Genomic DNA, 18627 nt, shown 5'->3' on the forward strand with positions numbered 1-18627 from the left:
GGAACGACAAGCACTGAACTGATCGCACTGGCAGAGTAAATCTCGAGCTATTCAGAAACTGCACAGTGATGTCTTTTCGCAATATTGCGAATCTTTCGTTCGCAATTTTAAGAAGCTAAGATTTACTCCCAGTAGGCGGCGGCTTAGCGTGTGCAAAGCTGCTAAAATCGGCTTGCGAGCGAACAACTTGGAATGAGGGCCATAGCTCCTGTTTGTCACTTTCCAGTGCTTCTATCACATATTCCGCAATTGGTTTCAACCTGTGGAGCGGAACAACTGCAGCGCCCAAACAAAACACACAAGACAAAGTGTCTGCACTGGACAGTTTGCTTCCTGGCCTGTGCTCTTAAAATGTTATGTTTTGCAGTGTTGAGAACCACAAATAACCATCATTACTTTCCCATTGCTCTTTATTCTCAGACATCCATTTCAATGGGGCATGATCAGTGATCAACCGGAGTTTTCTTCCCAGCAAGTAGTAATTGAGAGTGCCTAATGCCCACTTTATTATCAATGCTCTTTTCTCAATAATGGCATAGATTAACTCATGTTTTTTTAACCTTTTGCTTAAGTAAATAAGACAATGTTCTTCACCCTCTTTGTTCTGAGACAGGACCGCACCTATCCCTACATCCGATGCATCAGTTTGCACCACATATTCTCTTTGAAAGTCAGGAGTCATCAGAACTCATTGGGTACACAATGCTACTCTACTTTCAACACCTGAAAAGCCTTTTCGGCTTCAGGACTCCACGTAACCATAATTTTCTGTTTGCCCTTGGTAAGGACTGTCACTGGGACTGCAGTTGTGGCAAATTTGGGTAAAAACCTTCTATAATAACCCATGATTCCTAAGAGCGCTCTCACCTGCTTCTTATTTACTGGTGGTGGCCAATTTTGTATTGCCTTCATTTTATTAAGTTGGGGCTTTATCACACGTCTGCCAGTGGTGTAGCCAAGATACTTTACTTCTTCCATCCCTAGACAACTTATGTTGAGGTTGGCTGTCAATCCTGCTTTACGGATGGAGTCCAACACTGCTTGTACTCAGGGTATGTTAGACTGCCAATCAGGACTACAGATGATTATCATCCAGATAAACAGCAGCATACTGTCTATGGGCCTTAGAATTCTTTCCATCATCCTTTGTTAGGTGGTGGATGCCCATATAACCCAAATGGCATTCTTGGTTAATGGCACTTGCCAATACCCTTCGTTTAAGTCTGGAGTGCTCAAGTTGTTCCTAATCTTTCAATAAGTTCATCAATCCAAGGCATTGGGTAGGCATTGAATGGTGGGCCTGATTCATGAAGGATTGCAAATGCAGTAGGAGGTGCATGCCACCTCTTGAATGCCTCTGCCTTTCAGTCAGGGAGAGGTTTTTACATTTTAGAGAAGAAATCACAGGACATTGGCTAACTGCACTAAGGGTCGCTTTTGCGATCTCTACTGAATTAGCCCATTGATACGTTATTGAATTTATGGAAATCATTGCAGAAGCGTAAACTCCCTTCTGGCTTCAGGACTTGACCACTCACGATGTAGCTCTTCAATTCCCCCAACTCCAACTTTTTTTAGTTTCTGTAGACACTGATTCCTGTTGGAAGGAATCTCTAGGATAACCTAGATCTCTAGGATAGGTCTCTAGGATAACCTCAATCCCTGGGTCAGTGATTAGGTCATGTTGTATGACTGTTGTTTTACCCGTATGTCTAAAAACAAAACTATTTTTTATGAGAAATATCTCTAGCCACCGGCTGTTAGACAGAAGAGAGAGTTTAAGCTATTGGGGGTAATTCTGAGTTGATCGCAGCAGTAACTTTGTTAGCAGTTGGGCAAAACCATGTGCACTGCAGGTATAACATGTGCAGAGAGAGTTAGATTTGGGTGTGGTGTGTTCAATCTGCAATCTAAATTGCAATGTAAAAAATAAAGCAGCTAGTATTTACCCTGCACAGAAACAAAATAACCCACCCAAATCTAACTCTCTCTGCACATGTTATATCTTCCTCCCCTGCAGCGCACATGGGGGGTAATTCCAAGTTGATTGCAGCAGGAAATTTTTTAGCAGTTGGGCAAAACCATGTGCACTGCAGGGGAGGCAGATATAACATGTGCAGAGAGAGTTACATTTGGGTAGGTTATTTTGTTTCTGTGCAGGGTAAATATTGTCTGCTTTATTTTTACACTGCAATTTAGATTGCAGATTGAACACACCACACCCAAATCTAACTCTCTCTGCACATGTTATATCTGTCCCCCATGCAGTGCACATGGGCCCTCATTCCGAGTTGATCGCTCGCAAGGCGAATTTAGCAGAGTTACACACGCTAAGCCGCTGCCTACTGGGAGTGAATCTTAGCATCTTAAAATTGCGACCGATGTATTCGCAATATTGCGATTACAAAATACTTAGCAGTTTCAGAGTAGATTCAGACTTACTCGGCATCTGCGATCAGTTCAGTGCTTGTCGTTCCTGGTTTGACGTCATAAACACACCCAGCGTTCGCCCAGACACTCCCCCGTTTCTCCGGCCACTCCTGCGTTTTTTCCTGAAACGGTAGCGTTTTTATCCACATGCCCCGAAAACGCCGTGTTTCCGCCCAGTAACACCCATTTCCTGTCAATCACACTACGATCGCCGGAGCGAAGAAAAAGCCGTGAGTAAAAATACTATCTTCATGGTAAAATTACTTGGCGCAGTCGCAGTGCGATTATTGCGCATGCGTACTAAGCGGAATTTCACTGCGATGCGATGAAAATTACCGAGCGAACGACTCGGAATGAGGGCCATGGTTTTGCCAAACTGCTAAAAAACTTGCTGCTGCGATCAACTCAGAATTACCCCCATTGTTACTTTAAGAACCAAAGGTTTACTGAGGGACTGGGATAGCTGACAGATCTGCTCTGTGCTTCCAAGGTTTTATAAGATTTGTATGGTAGATCTGCTCTGGCTTTATTTTCCCAGGCTTATACACTTTATAATTAGCCTCCATCGCTTTTATTGGATTTCAAAGGGGAATGCCACTTAGCCAAAAGTTTAGTTTCTACTATAGGAACCAAACCAAGCCCTCTGTCCCCAGGAGTATAGACACATAACTGGGCATAGTGATTGTACACCTGCTGCTGTGCCCTGTTGGGCCTGTTCCAAGTGCTCTCCCACTGTCTGCATCACTGCAGACATCCTCTCCTGCAATTAATCCCAATCTCTTCCATCTTTATCCAGCACTTTCTTTAGCATGTTCTTTAAAGTTTTGTTAAACCACTCCACTAACCCATCAGCCTGGGGGTGATATGCGGAGGTTCTTATCTGAGTCACCATAAACAGTTGGCATCATTCTTTAATGATTTTCAACAAAATTGGGGTACCCTGGTCAGAATTTCCTATGGTATACCTAACCTGCTGAAGACTTGTACTAGTTATCTAGCAATAGTCTTTGATGTATTGTACAATGATATTGCTTCTGGGTATCTGGTAGCATAATCCATTATCACCAAAATATATTGATGGTCTTGTGTGGATTTTATTAGAGATCCAACCATATCTATAGCTATTCTTTTGGAACTGAACCTCAAAAATGGGTAACAGGACAAGCAGACTTTTAAAATGTGGTCTTGGAGCATGATACTGACATTCAGGGCAGGATGCACAATATTCAGATACTTCATCCTTTATGGGCCCTAGGACAGAAAAACCTCTGTAAAATTCTCGCAGTGGTTTTTTCTGCCCCTAGGTAACCTGCAGTTATGTGACCATGAGCCAGGTCTAATACCATTCTTCTATATGCCTTGGGGACTACCAATTGTTCCACAATATCTTTCCCTTTCTTAGTCACTTTATGCAGAAAATCCTGATGTACTGCCATGTGAGGCTATAACACCTGACTATCTGGGTCTACAGGGTTCCATCTATCAATTTTACATTCTCTCTAGCTTTGACCAGAATAGGGTCATTTATCTGCTCTAAGGCAAAGATCTCTTTTCTGGTTTCACAGTCAGGCAGCCAATAAACTGGTCCCACAACATTTCCTATCTCAGTAGGAGGTACATTATTCTGTGCCCCCCTACTGCTCTCATCATTCTCTGGCTCCCCAATCACCCATTACTGCGGTCCTCATTATCTGGCTCCCCAATCATCCACTACTGCTCTCATCATTATCTGGCTCCCCAATCATCCACTACTGCTCTCATCTTTCCCCCACTCCAGGCAGCCAATCAACTGGTCCCACAACATTTCCTATCTCAGTAGGAGGTACATTATTCTGTGCCCCACTATTGCTCTCATCATTCTCTGGCTCCCCAATCACCCATTACTGCGGTCCTCATTATCTGGCTCCCCAATCATCCACTACTGCTCTCATCATTATCTGGCTCCCCAATCATCCACTACTGCTCTCATCTTTCTCCCACTCCCCAATCATTCACTACTGCTCTCATCATTCTCTGGCTCCCCAATCATCCACTACTGCTCTCATTATTCCCAGCTTCCCCAGTCATCCACAACTGCTGTCATTATTCCCTGCTTCCCCATTCACCCACTACTGCTCTCAACATTCTGTGGCTCACCAATTATGCACTACTGCTCTCATCATTCTCTGGGTCTTCAATCATCCACTACTGCTCTCATCATTCTCTGGCTCCCCAATAATCCACTACTGCTCTCATCATCCACTACTGTTCTCATCATTCTCTGGCTTCCCAATCATCCATTACTGCTCTCGTGATTCTCTGGTTCCCCAAATCATACACTACTGCTCTCATCATTCTCTGGTTCCCCAATCATCCACTACTGCTCTCATCTTTCCCGGGCTCCCCAATCATCCACTACTGCTCTCATCATTCTCTGGCTCCCCAATCATGCATTACTGCTCTCATCATTCTCTGGCTCCCCAATAACCCACTACTGCTCTCAACATTCTGTGGCTCCCCAATCATACACTACTGCTCTCATCATTCTCTGGCTCCCCAATCATCCACTACTGCTCTCATCATTCTCGGGTTCCCCAATCATCCACTACTGCTCTCATGATTCTCTGACTCCCCAATCACCTACTACTACTCTAATGACTCTCTGGCTCCCCAATCATACACTACTGCTCTCATCATTCTCTGGCTCCCCAATAATACACTACTGCTCTCATCATTCTCTGGCTCCCCAATCATCCACTACTGCTCTCATCATTCTCTGGCTCTCCAATCATCCACTACTGCTCTCATCATTCTCTGACTCCCAAATCATCCACTACGGCTCTCATCATTCTCTGGCTCCCCAATCATCCACTACTGCTCTCATGATTCACTGGCTCCCCAATCACTTAGCAATCACTTAGCAGTTCCTCAGCTGTCACATACCTCTCAAATATTTAAACCAATTGGTCTGCTGTTTTAGGGACTGCTTGGCTCACCCACTTTCACAGGATTGTAGGTAGGGACCATAGATATCGATCCATAACAACCCTTTCTATGGTCTTGTCAGAAACTCCGACTGTAGCCACTTTGTGGTGAGATGGATGAGGTCATGCATTTTAGAGCAGGGAGGGTTTTCTGTTTGGTATTCCCAGCAGTGAGCTTGTTGGGCATGACCAATACTGTGACTCCTAATCAATCAGTCAGGCATAAGTCAAAATAGTGTTTTTGCTGTTCTCCAGACAGGATTGGTGGCACAAGGCTTTCCCACTGATCTTTAGGCTGACTCTCTAGCTGCGTTCTTCCAAAAGTGATTAGATAAGCTTCAACATCATCACTCGGGGTCATCTTTTTCCAGAAAGTGACTGGCCCATATGGAGCTAGAGTTAGTTAGAACGTTCATGGAAGTATCTCCAGACCGGGCTGCTAGCTGCTGTACCAGCTCCCGTAAGGCCTGGTGGTCTTAGTGCTGTTGCTCGTGAAGTTCCTTAAGCTCCAGTTAAGGTCTGTGGATTTCCTCAGTAGTGGCTAGTTGCACCGGGGTAGCTTCCTGTTGATCTGAGGTAGCCTGCAGCAAAGACTTAACAGTATCTTCCATGTTATCTTTGAGTGTAGGTGTGAAGCAGAGTCTGTATTCTCTAAGTATCTGTCAATGCCTCACTTGAATTTCACTGCATATAAGTTGATGTCCAAAACAACAGATTGGCGTCTGTCACTTTCAATTTTCAACATAAACTTTTCCTATTGCTGCAATTTTCAGTGTGTTGCTCACATTCGCTTCCACTAATCGTGAGGAGATCAGGGTAGGGGTGCTCTCTCCTGGGGTAGATGGGCACTTCCATACACACAGCAGCCAGGAAAACAGCACAACAGTCCAGGGTTTTCATGAAATCTAGCTGTAGGTAGTTTAATTGTGCAGAACAAAAACAAAAACCTAACAATAAAGCCGAGCCCATCTGGGCAGTAACTAAACATAATACACAATTGAGTCACATTATTATGAGCACCAGCTAATAGCCTGAGTATCCGCCGTGTACAGCACGGACAGCAGTAAGATGGGCTGAACTATAATTTTACACATGTCTGGTGGCTCCCAGGTTCATTTTGACAGTGAGCTATTCCACTGTAGTGTGTTGGTCGGCCCTCATGCACCTTTGTCGCTGACATTCACCTCTCACATCAATGGCACGTGGTGCTCCACAGTTTCCACATCGGTTATTTGCAATGTGCTGTTTGTCCAGTCACGATACACCTTCACCACAGCAGCACGCAAACAGTTCACACACTACGCTAGGTCAGAAATACTGCCACCCGTGGCACAAAAGGTTATAATCATCGCTTGCTACAAATCAGATAAATTGCATATAATGTTATTTTATTGTTATTTGTCATATAGGGTGAAGAACTGACTGATATTAAGGTAGAAGATATAAAGGGAGAAGAGAAGTATGTGACTGATATAAAGGCAGAAGATATGGAGGGAGAAGAAGAGACGTATGTGACTAATAAAAGGACAGAAGATATAGAGGAAGAAGAAGAGACGTATGTGCCTAAAATAAAGGCAGAAGATTTAGAGGAAGAAGAAAAAGAGGCATATGTGACCGATATAAAGGCAGACGATACAGAGAGAGAAGAAAAGAGCTATGTGACTAATAATGAGGGAGGAGAGACGTATGTGAGGGGTGATCAGCAGTGTAAGGAGGAGGAGATCCCTACAGATATCAGCACAGGTGAGTAATAAACACTTATTACAGAAAAGAGTCACATATTCTCCCTGCTCAGTCACTACAGCAATCTCTTATCCTACACCCTCCTCTGTCAGTACAAACTAACTAGGAAAATGTATGTGCCCAGTGGGGGAGTCAGGAGCCATCAGCCCCTATTATACTCCTGCACCCCCCTCACATCGTGTCACTGTGTGTTACGAGATCTGACTAATCTTCTCCCAACACTCTCTGGTGTATCTCATACATCAGGAGTCATCAGCCCCTATTATACTCCTGCTCTCCTCCTCACATCATGTCACTGTGTGTCACCAGCACAGAGATCTGACCAGTCTCCTCCCCACACTCTGGTGTATCATATACATCAGGAGACATCAGCCCCTATTATACTCCTGTTCTCCCCTCACATCATGTCACTGTGTTACCAGCCCAGATATCTGACCAGTCTCCTCCCCACACTTTCTGGTGTATCTCATACATCAGGAGCCATCAGCCCCTATTGTACTCCTGCTCTCCCCCACACATCATGTCACTGTGTGTCACTAGCCCAGAGATCTGACCAGTCTCCTCTCAACACTCTGGTGTATCTCATACATCAGGAGCCATCAGCCCCTATTATACTCCTGCTCTCCTACTCACGTCATGTCACTGTGTGGCACAAGCCCAGAGATCTGACCAGTCTCCTCCCCACACTCTCTGGTGTATGTCATACATCAGGTCCCATCAGTCCCTATTATACTTCTGCTCTCCCCTTCACATCATGTCATTGGGTGTTACCAGCCCAGAGATCTGACCAGTCTCCTCCCCACACTCTCTGGTCTATCTCATACATCAGGAACCATCAGCCCCTATTATACTCCTGCTCTCCTCCTCACATCATGTCACTGTGTGTGTTGCCATCCCAGATATCTGACCAGTCTCCTCCCCACACTCTCTGGTGTATCTCATACATCAGGAGCCATCAACCCCTATTATACTCCTGTTCTCCCCTCACATCATGTCACTGTGTTTTACCAGTCCAGAGATCTGACCAGTCTCCTCCCCACACTCTCTGGTGTATCTCATACATCAGGAGACATCAGCCCCTGTTATACTCCAGATATCCTCCTCACATCATGTCACTGTGTGTTACCTGCCCAGAGATCTGACCAGTCTCCTCTCCACACTCTCTGGTGTATCTCATACATCAGGAGCAATCAGCCCCTATTATACTCCTGTTCTCCTCCTCACATCATGTCACTGTGTGTTACCAGCCCAGAGATCTGACCAGTCTCCTCCGCACACTTTCACCACTGTAACTACACTCTTGTCATTGTGTAGTACACTCCAGTCTCTCTGAATGATTTCCTGTTCTGATGCTCTTTATTCTGTGACCTGTCTCTGTATCCCTCTCTGCCCTTTTGCTTTCTTCTACTTTCTGCTATGTCCTTCTGAGTTGCTGATTCCTGATCTTCTGCTCTGTCCTGCTGTCCTTCCCTATCAGTGCTGGCCTACACGGATGGCTTAGTCTAGATTGTCAGTAAGATGTTGGCTCTGAAGTTCTGCTCCCTAAATGGCAACCACAGGGACTCAGATTTTGCTCCACTGCTTCTGCTTATAGTATGGATAAGGAGAGTTATGGTAGACTTACCTTTGTTAACTCTTTCTTCGAGGTCCACAGGGGAACATCGGGTTGTAGGTGGTGGGATCAGGTCCTGGGCACCAAACAGTTAAGCTTTTCAGATTTCCCAGGATGCCTTGGTCCCTCTCCCTATAACCTCTCCTCAATGCTCAGGCAGGTCAATTTTGTAAGCAGGAGAGGATAGGAGAGAAGTGATGGAGCTGGCCTCATTAGCTCCGTCTGGTCACTAAAGAAATATCCTTCAAGTATCAAGTCACCTCTTTGCAGCAAAGGCCAATGCGTTGGGAGAACACTTAAATGAAACAACCACACAGGATATGTCTCACAAGTCTTCTGAATTTATTTTTGTCTGTTAGCATTTTTATACACATACATTTCACATTCAGCCATAGTTGGCCAGCCCACATCTCCTCCCCAAAGGAGGGGTTACAGTCTAAACATTGGTTCAACGTAAGCTACGTCCCTTCCATTTTGTAACATTCAATACATAATTTCCAGTAAATGTATAGCATAATAACGTCATACATTCCTAGCTCCTCTACGCCCTGCCAACATCCTTTCACATCCGCCTATCTATTGTTCTCAACTTCCTCTGAGAACTACATTTAGATGCATTTCTGTTTCTGTAGAGAGCACAGGATGCTAGCTACTTCCCTTTCAAACAATGGTGTGCGTGACTAACTTATAGTTCCAATATTCTATATATCAGCCTGAAATATGTCCAAACCTTGCTTAAACACAACTTTCTGATATAAAAAGCATTTGATTATTATAACCCAATATAATGGCTAATTATCAACTCTATCAGAAGACATGGTACACATAAGAACACACTCTCACATTGGGGATGTCCTAAAGCAGTACTTCAAGCATGGGGACGCTCCTGAGTGGATAGTAGAATCCACCATTCAAATGATGCATCCTGGGAGGCGAATATATCAAAGAATAGAACCTAAGAAAGGTGTGGCTAGAAGACCACGTAGCCGCCTTGCACAATTGTTAAGCAGACGCACCACGGTGCGCCGCCCATGACAGTTCCACAGACCGAGTAGAATAAGCTGAGATTGAAGCTGATACTGGAAAATCAGCATGAGAGTATGCTTGCGCGATAGCCATTCTGATCCATCTGGCCAGAGTCTGTTCATTATCTTGCCAACCACATTTTGTGAAAACCATAGAGGATGATGTTGTCCGATCTACATAGATACTCAGATCTTGAACCATGTCCAGAGAAATTTCTCATGCCGAGAGGTCTGACGATACGAAGGCCGGAACCATAATTTCTTTATTCAAGTCGAAACGCGAGACCACCTTAAATAAGTAACCAGGTTGAGTACAGAGAACAGCCCTGTCTGGACGAAAGACCAAGAAAGCAGGGTGACATGAGAGTGTGACCAAATCTGACACCTGTCTAGGAGATGCAATGGCCAGAAGGAATAAAGTCTTCGCAGTTAACCATTTTAGGTCACCTGACTCAAGAGGTTCAAATGCAGGTTTTTGAAGAGCATCTAGAACCACAGATAAATCACATGGAGCCACAGGAGGTACGTAGGGAGGCTGGTCCGAATCCAGACATGCGCAACGTGAAGAAGTCAGCCTCCCACGCTGGGGTCCCCTGGGGAGGCGCACCCCATCTGGCTGTGGGCTTTTCGGGGTTTGCTGGAGGTTGTCGTGCAGCCCAGGGTTGCTTGGCCTTGCGCTTAGGCTTTGTGTTGGGTGTTTGTCTGGAAAAGCCTGTCCTTTCACATTGCCTTGGGGATGAAAGGAATGAAAATTTGTGGAGTCAGTGTGGATGGGAGAAAGTCTTAGCTGCAGCCAGAGAATTTTGTCCAATTCAGCTACAAATAACACCTCACCCGTAAAAGGGAAAAAATTCCAATGTTTTCTTGGAATCGAGGTCAGCTTTCCAGGAACGTAGCCAGAGAATGCCAGAAGTGGCAGAAGCCTTTGCTGCCAATACTCCGGCATCAGAGAGAGCTTCACAAATGTAGGAAGCTGCGTGCTTAATAAGGGCCAAGTATGACATGTAGTCCTCACATATATCTGAGGGCAATTCCTCCTCTATGGCCTGTAACTATGATTCAATGGCTTTAGCAGCCAAAGAAGCAGCCACTGTAGGTTTGGTGACCGCACCAGTGAGAGAAAAAATAGACTTATGGAACTTTTTGATTTGTCTCTCTGTGGGCTCTTTCAGTGAGGAAAGATGTAGTGACGGGTAGAATGGACATCTTAACTAGATGTGCAATATGCAAATCCACCAGAGGAGGAGCCTCCCACTTAGCACAATCAGGGATAGGGTAACGTGATGCCAATCATTTAGACACAGGGAACTTCTTACGAAGGGTTTTCCGGGGCTCCTGTCTAATTTCCGTGACAAGATCTGAATTTGAGATTTCTGATCTAATTACCTTTTTGTTGCTAAAAATCTGTTTTATTAGCAACCAGCTTGGGTTCCTCCTCCATCACTTGGAGGATGTGCCTAAAAACATGAATCAAAGCTGCCACCTCCACTGTATTGAGTGATTCCTCCTCTACTACACAAGAATCACTGAGTTGTGTCCTCACCTTCCTCAGCAGATGACTCGCTTGAGTCTAACATAGCCGTGGACTGAGATGAAGGTGTGGTCCTGGTAGTGGAACAAGAGGATTGTTTAGTCCTAGGTAACATCTTTTGCAAAGCTAGGAATGTCTGGGCTAGGTTCTAAGTCGTATTATTCAGAGTATCCACCCAAGGTGGATAAATAATGGAGACAATATTAGTTGGTGCAAACATCGGAGGTCCCATGGGTGGAATGAACTGATCCACTAAGGTACCCAGTAACTGAGAGAAGCCAATGGGGGTTCTTGAGTAGGTGCTGAGGATGTGGACAGGGCAGGAGGTGTATAGCAGTTTACACAGGTAGGATATAAGTGATGTCAAAACCTGTCTCCTTGGAGACGTTTTTACAGGGAGACTGAACCCAGTGTTCCCGGAGACCTAGCTTGCTTACACTGAGATGGCTGCCTGAGTCTCTGAGGGTAGAAGGTGTGGCAATGCATCTAGAAGGCAGAAAGTCCATGGTGGACTGGCGCCCAAAGCTGGAGGGGCTACAGGATGAACACTCCCTCCCCTAAGCTGACACTCAACCCCCAGTTCTGAGAGGCCCCTTTAAAATTAGTGCAGTGCACTGTAACCTGTGCCTCAATGCCCTGGTGGTCTCGTGGGGTCCCCGAGCTGTGTCAGTGTCCACGTCAGCGCTGTTGTCCATCTCTATGGTGATGCGGCGGACCACGGTTTCAGTAGTTAGGGCTGTAGGATGGATGGTCTAGTTCTTCCGAATGATAGTGCCATAATAACTCAGGTCTGTCCTGCCATTATCAAAGGCCGTGCACCAAACCATGACATGGCGTTATCACCTCGCAAATCTCAGCTGGTGATGTGTCCTTTTTATAAGCAGATATCTGATCACACACCGCACCTCAATGTGTGACCATGTGTCCGCCAGCCCCGCCATCTTACACCTGATGCTGGAACAGTATGATATAAGGCTAGCTGCGTAGGCAGACCGCTACCTGCCATGTTTCAGCTTGCAGCGGCTACTTGTGATGTCACTCAGCCACCTGCCCCCCCCCCCTTCACACACACACACACACACACACACACATGGTCCGGACACACCTGCGTTGTCTGGATCGTGGCCCTTCCATCCCGTGAATGGTGTTCGGAGATATTGTTCCATGCTGATTTAGGCCCTGTTATCACACTGTTACTATCCAACTAAGATGTACAAATTAATTTTATATTTATATATATATATATATATATATATATATATATATATATATATATATAAAATCTATACTTATCTATTCACTGTGAGCACAACTTCCATACCCACTGGGTTTTTAACCTTCAAAGACCCCCCCCCCCCCCTTATTATTAGTAAAAAATCAATAAAATGTACATTTTAAACATAGGCAGAGGGCCCCAAAAAGAGTCTTTCTCTCCTCTCTTCATTTACCTAAGTTACAGACAGACGCCAGCAAAACTGAGACACTGAGGTTACCCTAAGATCTTCTGACTTGCTGCTAAACAGGAGCCAAGATTACATCAGTGACTTAGCTGATTTGGTGCACAAGGGATTCTGAGAAAATCTGTGGCTTGGAAGACTTGCCAGAAGGAAAGCCATAATTCAGAGGCTCTCAGGGGCCAGAGATTAGCTATGTCGCTTATTGCTCTGGCAGTGAATCAGTAGACATGGAGGGTTTATGTGAGAGCTGTAGGTTACAGATTGGCTGCCAGAGTCAGCTGATGCAAAAAGCCCTCTGACTGGAAAAGATGCAGTCAGCTGACAAGAGCCAACATGGCGATATCCAGGCATTAGCTCCGCAAAACAAAAGTTCAACTAAGACAGGCAGCGAAGGGAAGTTACATGATAAAGTTCCAGAGTGTGACACACTTTTTAACACTTTAGTTGCTACCTCTCACCTATGTAACACCTGTGGCACCTATCTATGTTGCTGCTGCTTCTTATTAATGTAACACGTTTTAATATTTATACTCTACTTTTCATTTGTATGATGCCTTGGGCAAGTGGGCTGTCTTGTCTACTGAACTTGAACCTTAGAAATGAAATTCAGTAGGTGGGCCCATATTTTTGGCCACAAATGTTGGCAAGTACCTCAATTTGACTCTGATAAATAGCAGAGTTAATTATAATTGTTGTAATTGTCAGTATTTTTGATGTTTGCAGTGTGCACCTGCAAGTTTTCCTTTTTTTCAGTTTTTATTTCCCGCCTACTTTTCAGTTTCGTCATTCTGTTTATATACTGATGGGTAAAACAAAGGGAAGAGATAGTAAAGGGAACCATCTATAAATCTCACCCACCCCACCGTGGTGACTACTAACCATAATCCCAATGAACACTGCACTGGTGGCCACACAATCCAAGGTTATATGTGTGTGTATCTATACAGAAGAGTAATGATGAATAGTGGTTAGGTCAAATAATGATTAATGACGCCTGTGCTGTGGGACACTAAGTTAACTAAATTATTTCTACCAGATGGACGCAATGCAAGGAAAACCTCTGAGGAACGTCTTGATTGTAAATTAGAAGATAAGAAAATCACACAAGGTTCTCCAGAAGAAAACTGTATTACCCTAAATATGCATCCAGTACCTCACAGTGCAGATATATCATCTGATCCCCCTGTTCCTGAGGAATGTTCTCCTGGTAACTCACATATTGCTGCACATAATACAGACCATAGCAGTGATACAGTCATTCCCTCTTCTGAGCGAGGGAAATGTTTTACACATAAATCAGCTGTTCGACATGAGAGAAGTCACACAGGTGAGAGGCTATTTCCATGTTCTGAGTGTGAGAAATGTTTTACACGGAAAACATATCTTCGTAGACATCTAAAAAATCACAGAGGCGACAGGCCATTTCCATGTTCTGAGTGTGGGAAGTGTTTTAAACTGAAAACAGCTCTTGCTAGACACAAGAGAATTCACACAGGTGATAAACCATTTCCATGTTTTGAGTGTGGGAAATGTTTTATCAGCAATTCAGCTCGTGTTAAACATGGGAGACGTCACACAGGAGAGAGACCATTTCCATGTTCTGAGTGTGGGAAATGTTTTATTGATAAAACACATCTTGGTATACATCAGAAATGCCACACGGGTGAGAAGCCATTTCCATGTCCTGAGTGTGGGAAATGTTTTGCAAAGAAATTATATATTGTTGAACATCAGAGAACTCATACAGGTGAGAAACCATTTTCATGCTCTGAGTGTGGGAGATGTTTTACACAAAAATCACATCTTGTAAGACACAAGAGAAGTCACACAGGTGAGAAACCATTTCCATGTTCCGAGTGTGGGAAATGTTTTATCCACAGATCAGCTCTAGCAATACATGAGAGGGTCCATACAGGTGAGAAACCATTTCCATGCTCCGAGTGTGGGAAATGTTTTAACGAGAAATCACATCTCATTAAACATCAAAGATGTCACACAGGTGAGAGGCCATTTCCATGTTCTGAGTGTGGGAAATGTTTTTCACAGAAATCATCTCTTGTTACACATCTGAGAAGTCACACGGAGATACCGTTTCCATGTTTTGATGAAAAAAGTTCTGCACCTAAAACCCAACTTGTTAGGGATGATAGTCACACAGGTGAAAAACCATTTCCATGTTCTGAGTGTGGAAAAAGTTTTACACAAAAATCACAACTGCTTGTACATCAGAGAATACACACGGGGGAGAAACCATTTCCATGTTCTGGGTGTGGGAAATGTTTTACAAACCAATCATCTCTTGCTAGACATGTGAGAATTCACAACCGTGAGAAGCCATTTCCATGTTCTGAGTGTGGGAAAGGTTTTCTACTAAAATATCATCTTGCTGAACATCTTAGATGTCACACAGGTGAGAAGCCATTTTCGTGCTCAGAGTGTGGGAAATGTTTTACAAATAAATCACATCTTGTTGAACATCAGAGAAGTCACACAGGTGAGAAACCTTTCCTATGTTCTGAGTGTGGGAAATGTTTTGCTTACAAATCACATCTTGTTACACATAAAAGAAATCACACGGGTGAGAAACCATTTCCATGCTCTGAGTGTGGAAAATGCTTTTCACAGAAATCAATTCTTGTTAAACATGAGAGAAGTCACACGGGTGTGAGACCATTTTCCTGTTCTGAGTGTGGGAAATACTTTGCACAGAAATCAGATCTTGTTAGACATGAGAGAATTCACACAGGTGAGAAACCATTTCCATGTCCTTTGTGTGGGAAATGTTTTATACAAAGATCAGATCTTGTTAAACATGAGAGAAGTCACACAGGTGAGAAGCCATTTACATGTTCTGTGTGTGGGAAACGTTTTACGCAAACATCTGATCTTATTAGACATGAGAGACGTCACAAAGGTGAGAAACCATTTCCGTGTTCTGCGTGTGAGAAATCTTTTACGAAAAAAACACACTTAAATAGACATCAGAAAACTCACACAGGTGAGAACCCGTGTAAGATATCAGAAAATCATAGTTGAATTTCCTCTAGCTGGTAGGTATAGTATCAGGGGCCTAATGGGTCATACAGTTGATGAAATAGTTAGCACTACTTCTTCACAGTACTGAAGTCTTGGGTTTGATTCCCTCCATGGCCCTGTGTTCAGTTTGTATATCCTTTCCACGCTCATGTTAGTTTTCTCCATGTACTTCAGTTTCCTTGCACAATCCACAAATCAATGTTAGGCTAATTGTCTCCCCCCAAAAAATGAACCATAAAATGTATGTGTTTGTACATATGGTAGGGTATGTAGATTGTAAGCTCCACTGGGGCAGGGACTGATGTACATGGACACAATTTATCTGTAAATTGCTGCGGGGGAAAAAATAAAATATATATATATATATATATATATATAAAACTGGTAATCTATACTTGCAATAAAGTTGTAATGGTTGTGTCTGTACATACAATTTTTGTAGAAAAATGTGCTCCTTGGGACTGTATATGACAGAAAAAATTGGGGGAATCTTTTGGGTTTTTTTTATCTGGCATCATGAAAAAAATTACTAGATGAATTTGGATTGCGTTTGTCACTATTGTATAGCTTAGTGACCTAGAAAGAAACTGAGGTATGTATGCTCTTGCTGTGACATCAGTGGTAGGAGCAATAAAGGAGAAATCAGATGATTGACACTCAACATGTGCAAACTCCTCGAGCCAAAAATGACTCTATGTATATAAATGTCATTGTTACGGAACAAATACACATCTAGGGACTGTTTATGAACTATGGAGATGAAAATAAAATGTATATGGATTTGTACAGGCTCATGTCCAAAATGACTACATGTATGTATGTATGTATGTGTGTGTGTAATAAATATATATGTATATATATAAAATTACAAAGTCCTGCACCGCTGCATCTGAAGAAACAGTTGTTCTGGTTTTCCAGCTCACCCAGATACAGAAGGAAGTCAGGTGCAGGAGAGGGGTTTAAAAATCCCATTTACCCTCAATGCATTGCGCTGATGCCGGTTAGAGGCCAGTGAGCAGGGCTGAGTTTATAGCACCAGGGACTGTGGACATTGGCTGTGCCAGGAGAGCATGGCATGTGTAGCTGCAAGCCACTGCAGCAGAATGACTTGTGAGCACGGGAAGTGCTAGGTCCTTTTATGTTTTGTTTGTTTCATTTTTCTGTATGTACTTGTGTGACCAGGCCCAAGCCTGTGTATGCTGTTCTACAGTGTCTGATGCCAGTAAAGAAGACACTGTGGTTGTAACTGGAACACCTGCCTGTGAGTCCTTATTTACAGTACCCATGTTACAATACTATAAGGACGTCTGACCATTACACCAACAGTGACTGAAATGACATTGCATTTAAAAACATATACTTTAATATGGAGTTGGTCCCCCTTTTGCAGCTATAAGAGCTTCCACTCTTCTTAGAAGGCTTTCCACAAGATTCTGGAGTGTTTCTGTGGGAATTTGTATCCATTCTGTAGAGCATTTATGAGGTCAGGCACTGATGTTGGACGAGAAGACCTGTCTCACAATCTCCGTTCCAGTTCATCCCAAAGGGTTGACGTCAAGTCTCTGTGTGGGCCAGTCAGGTTCTTCCACACCTAACTCAAACCATGCAATATATTTACTAATGTTTGCCATTCAATTTCCATTTGACTTTGGAGATTTACTAAAGGGAAAATTGAATGTCAAATTGAACATAGAACAGAATTCCAATCAAATCCCACTCAAAATCGAATTTCTGCAAAACATTGATGTTTTACCATAGTCAAATATAGGATCCCGTCATTTACTAACATTCGATTTGCAAACTGAACTCAAAATTGAACTTGAAATTATTAGAATAATAAGACTTTATGTGGTCTAGTCGATCCACTATGATTCGTTCCACCCGAAATGGTGGTTTCCAATTACCTGATATCAGAGGCTATTATTGGGCAATTTTGCTTAATAGGGTCCTGGATTGGACGAGGAGTTGAGATACCAAGCAGTGGGTGGCTTTGGAGGGGCTTTATATGCAACAATTCCCAGAGATCTTCCATTGGCTTCCCTCCCTACCCAAGCCCCCATCCCCTCACCCAACTATCACCGCGACCCTCTCCTTCTGGAAAAAAGCGCGTAGCTGGCCCTCCCTCTCCTCCGCTTTCGGCCCGTTGACCTCTTTCCTAGCTAACCCCGACTTTCTACCCGGCTTAACGCCCTCCCACTTTAGCGACTGGGCCCTTGAGGGTCTCTTTAGGGTAGGCCAGTTGGCGACCCCCTCAGGAGTTAGGCAGTTTTCAGAAGTACGATCAAAATGGGAAATCCCACAACATGACTTCTGGAAATATCTACAGCTTAGACATTTTCTGCATTCCAAGCACAGATATCTCCAGGCCTCACGGGAACTAACACAGTTTGAGAGTCTGTGTGTTTCCAAGTGTACCCCCCCCCCCCCCAGCATACTGTCTCCACTCTTTACAAACTGTTACAGAACACCAATGCTCAATCACCTACACCCTTCCAGGTGGCCTGGGAGAGGGACCTTGGGATTCAATTAACAGACAGGGACTGGCAGATGATATTCCTCAAATCCCATAAAACTTCAGTGTGTATACAAGTTAGGGAAACCCAATATAAACTTCTAATGAGATGGTACAGACACCCCTCTCTCTTTCACTTCATGTATCCTGGAGTGACGGACAGATGTTGGAGATGCCTTAACGCCACCGGCTCCCTAATGCACATTTGGTGGAACTGCCCCCTACTCCGCTCTTTTTGGGCTGACGTCATTTCCATTTCTCAAGACATACTCCATGCTCCTATCCCCACTGACCCGGCCTTCTGGTTACTTTCCCACT

General features: G+C 43.9%; 1 protein-coding gene across 1 annotated transcript in view; it reads left to right on the top strand.

Moving 5' to 3' along the window:
- The window catches only part of LOC134987617 (zinc finger protein 271-like), a 102596-nt gene extending 85472 nt beyond the window's left edge, over positions 1–17124 (top strand). The window contains exons 6-7 of the mRNA XM_063950506.1: positions 6803–7136; positions 13798–17124. Of these exons, the coding sequence (XP_063806576.1) occupies positions 6803–7136; positions 13798–15797 (2334 nt within the window). The 3' untranslated portion in view covers positions 15798–17124. The remainder of the gene's footprint in view (positions 1–6802; positions 7137–13797) is intronic.
- The last annotated feature ends 1503 nt before the right edge of the window (positions 17125–18627 follow it).

This window comes from Pseudophryne corroboree, unplaced genomic scaffold (genome assembly GCF_028390025.1).
Source record: "Pseudophryne corroboree isolate aPseCor3 unplaced genomic scaffold, aPseCor3.hap2 scaffold_1012, whole genome shotgun sequence".
Lineage (NCBI taxonomy): Eukaryota > Metazoa > Chordata > Amphibia > Anura > Myobatrachidae > Pseudophryne > Pseudophryne corroboree.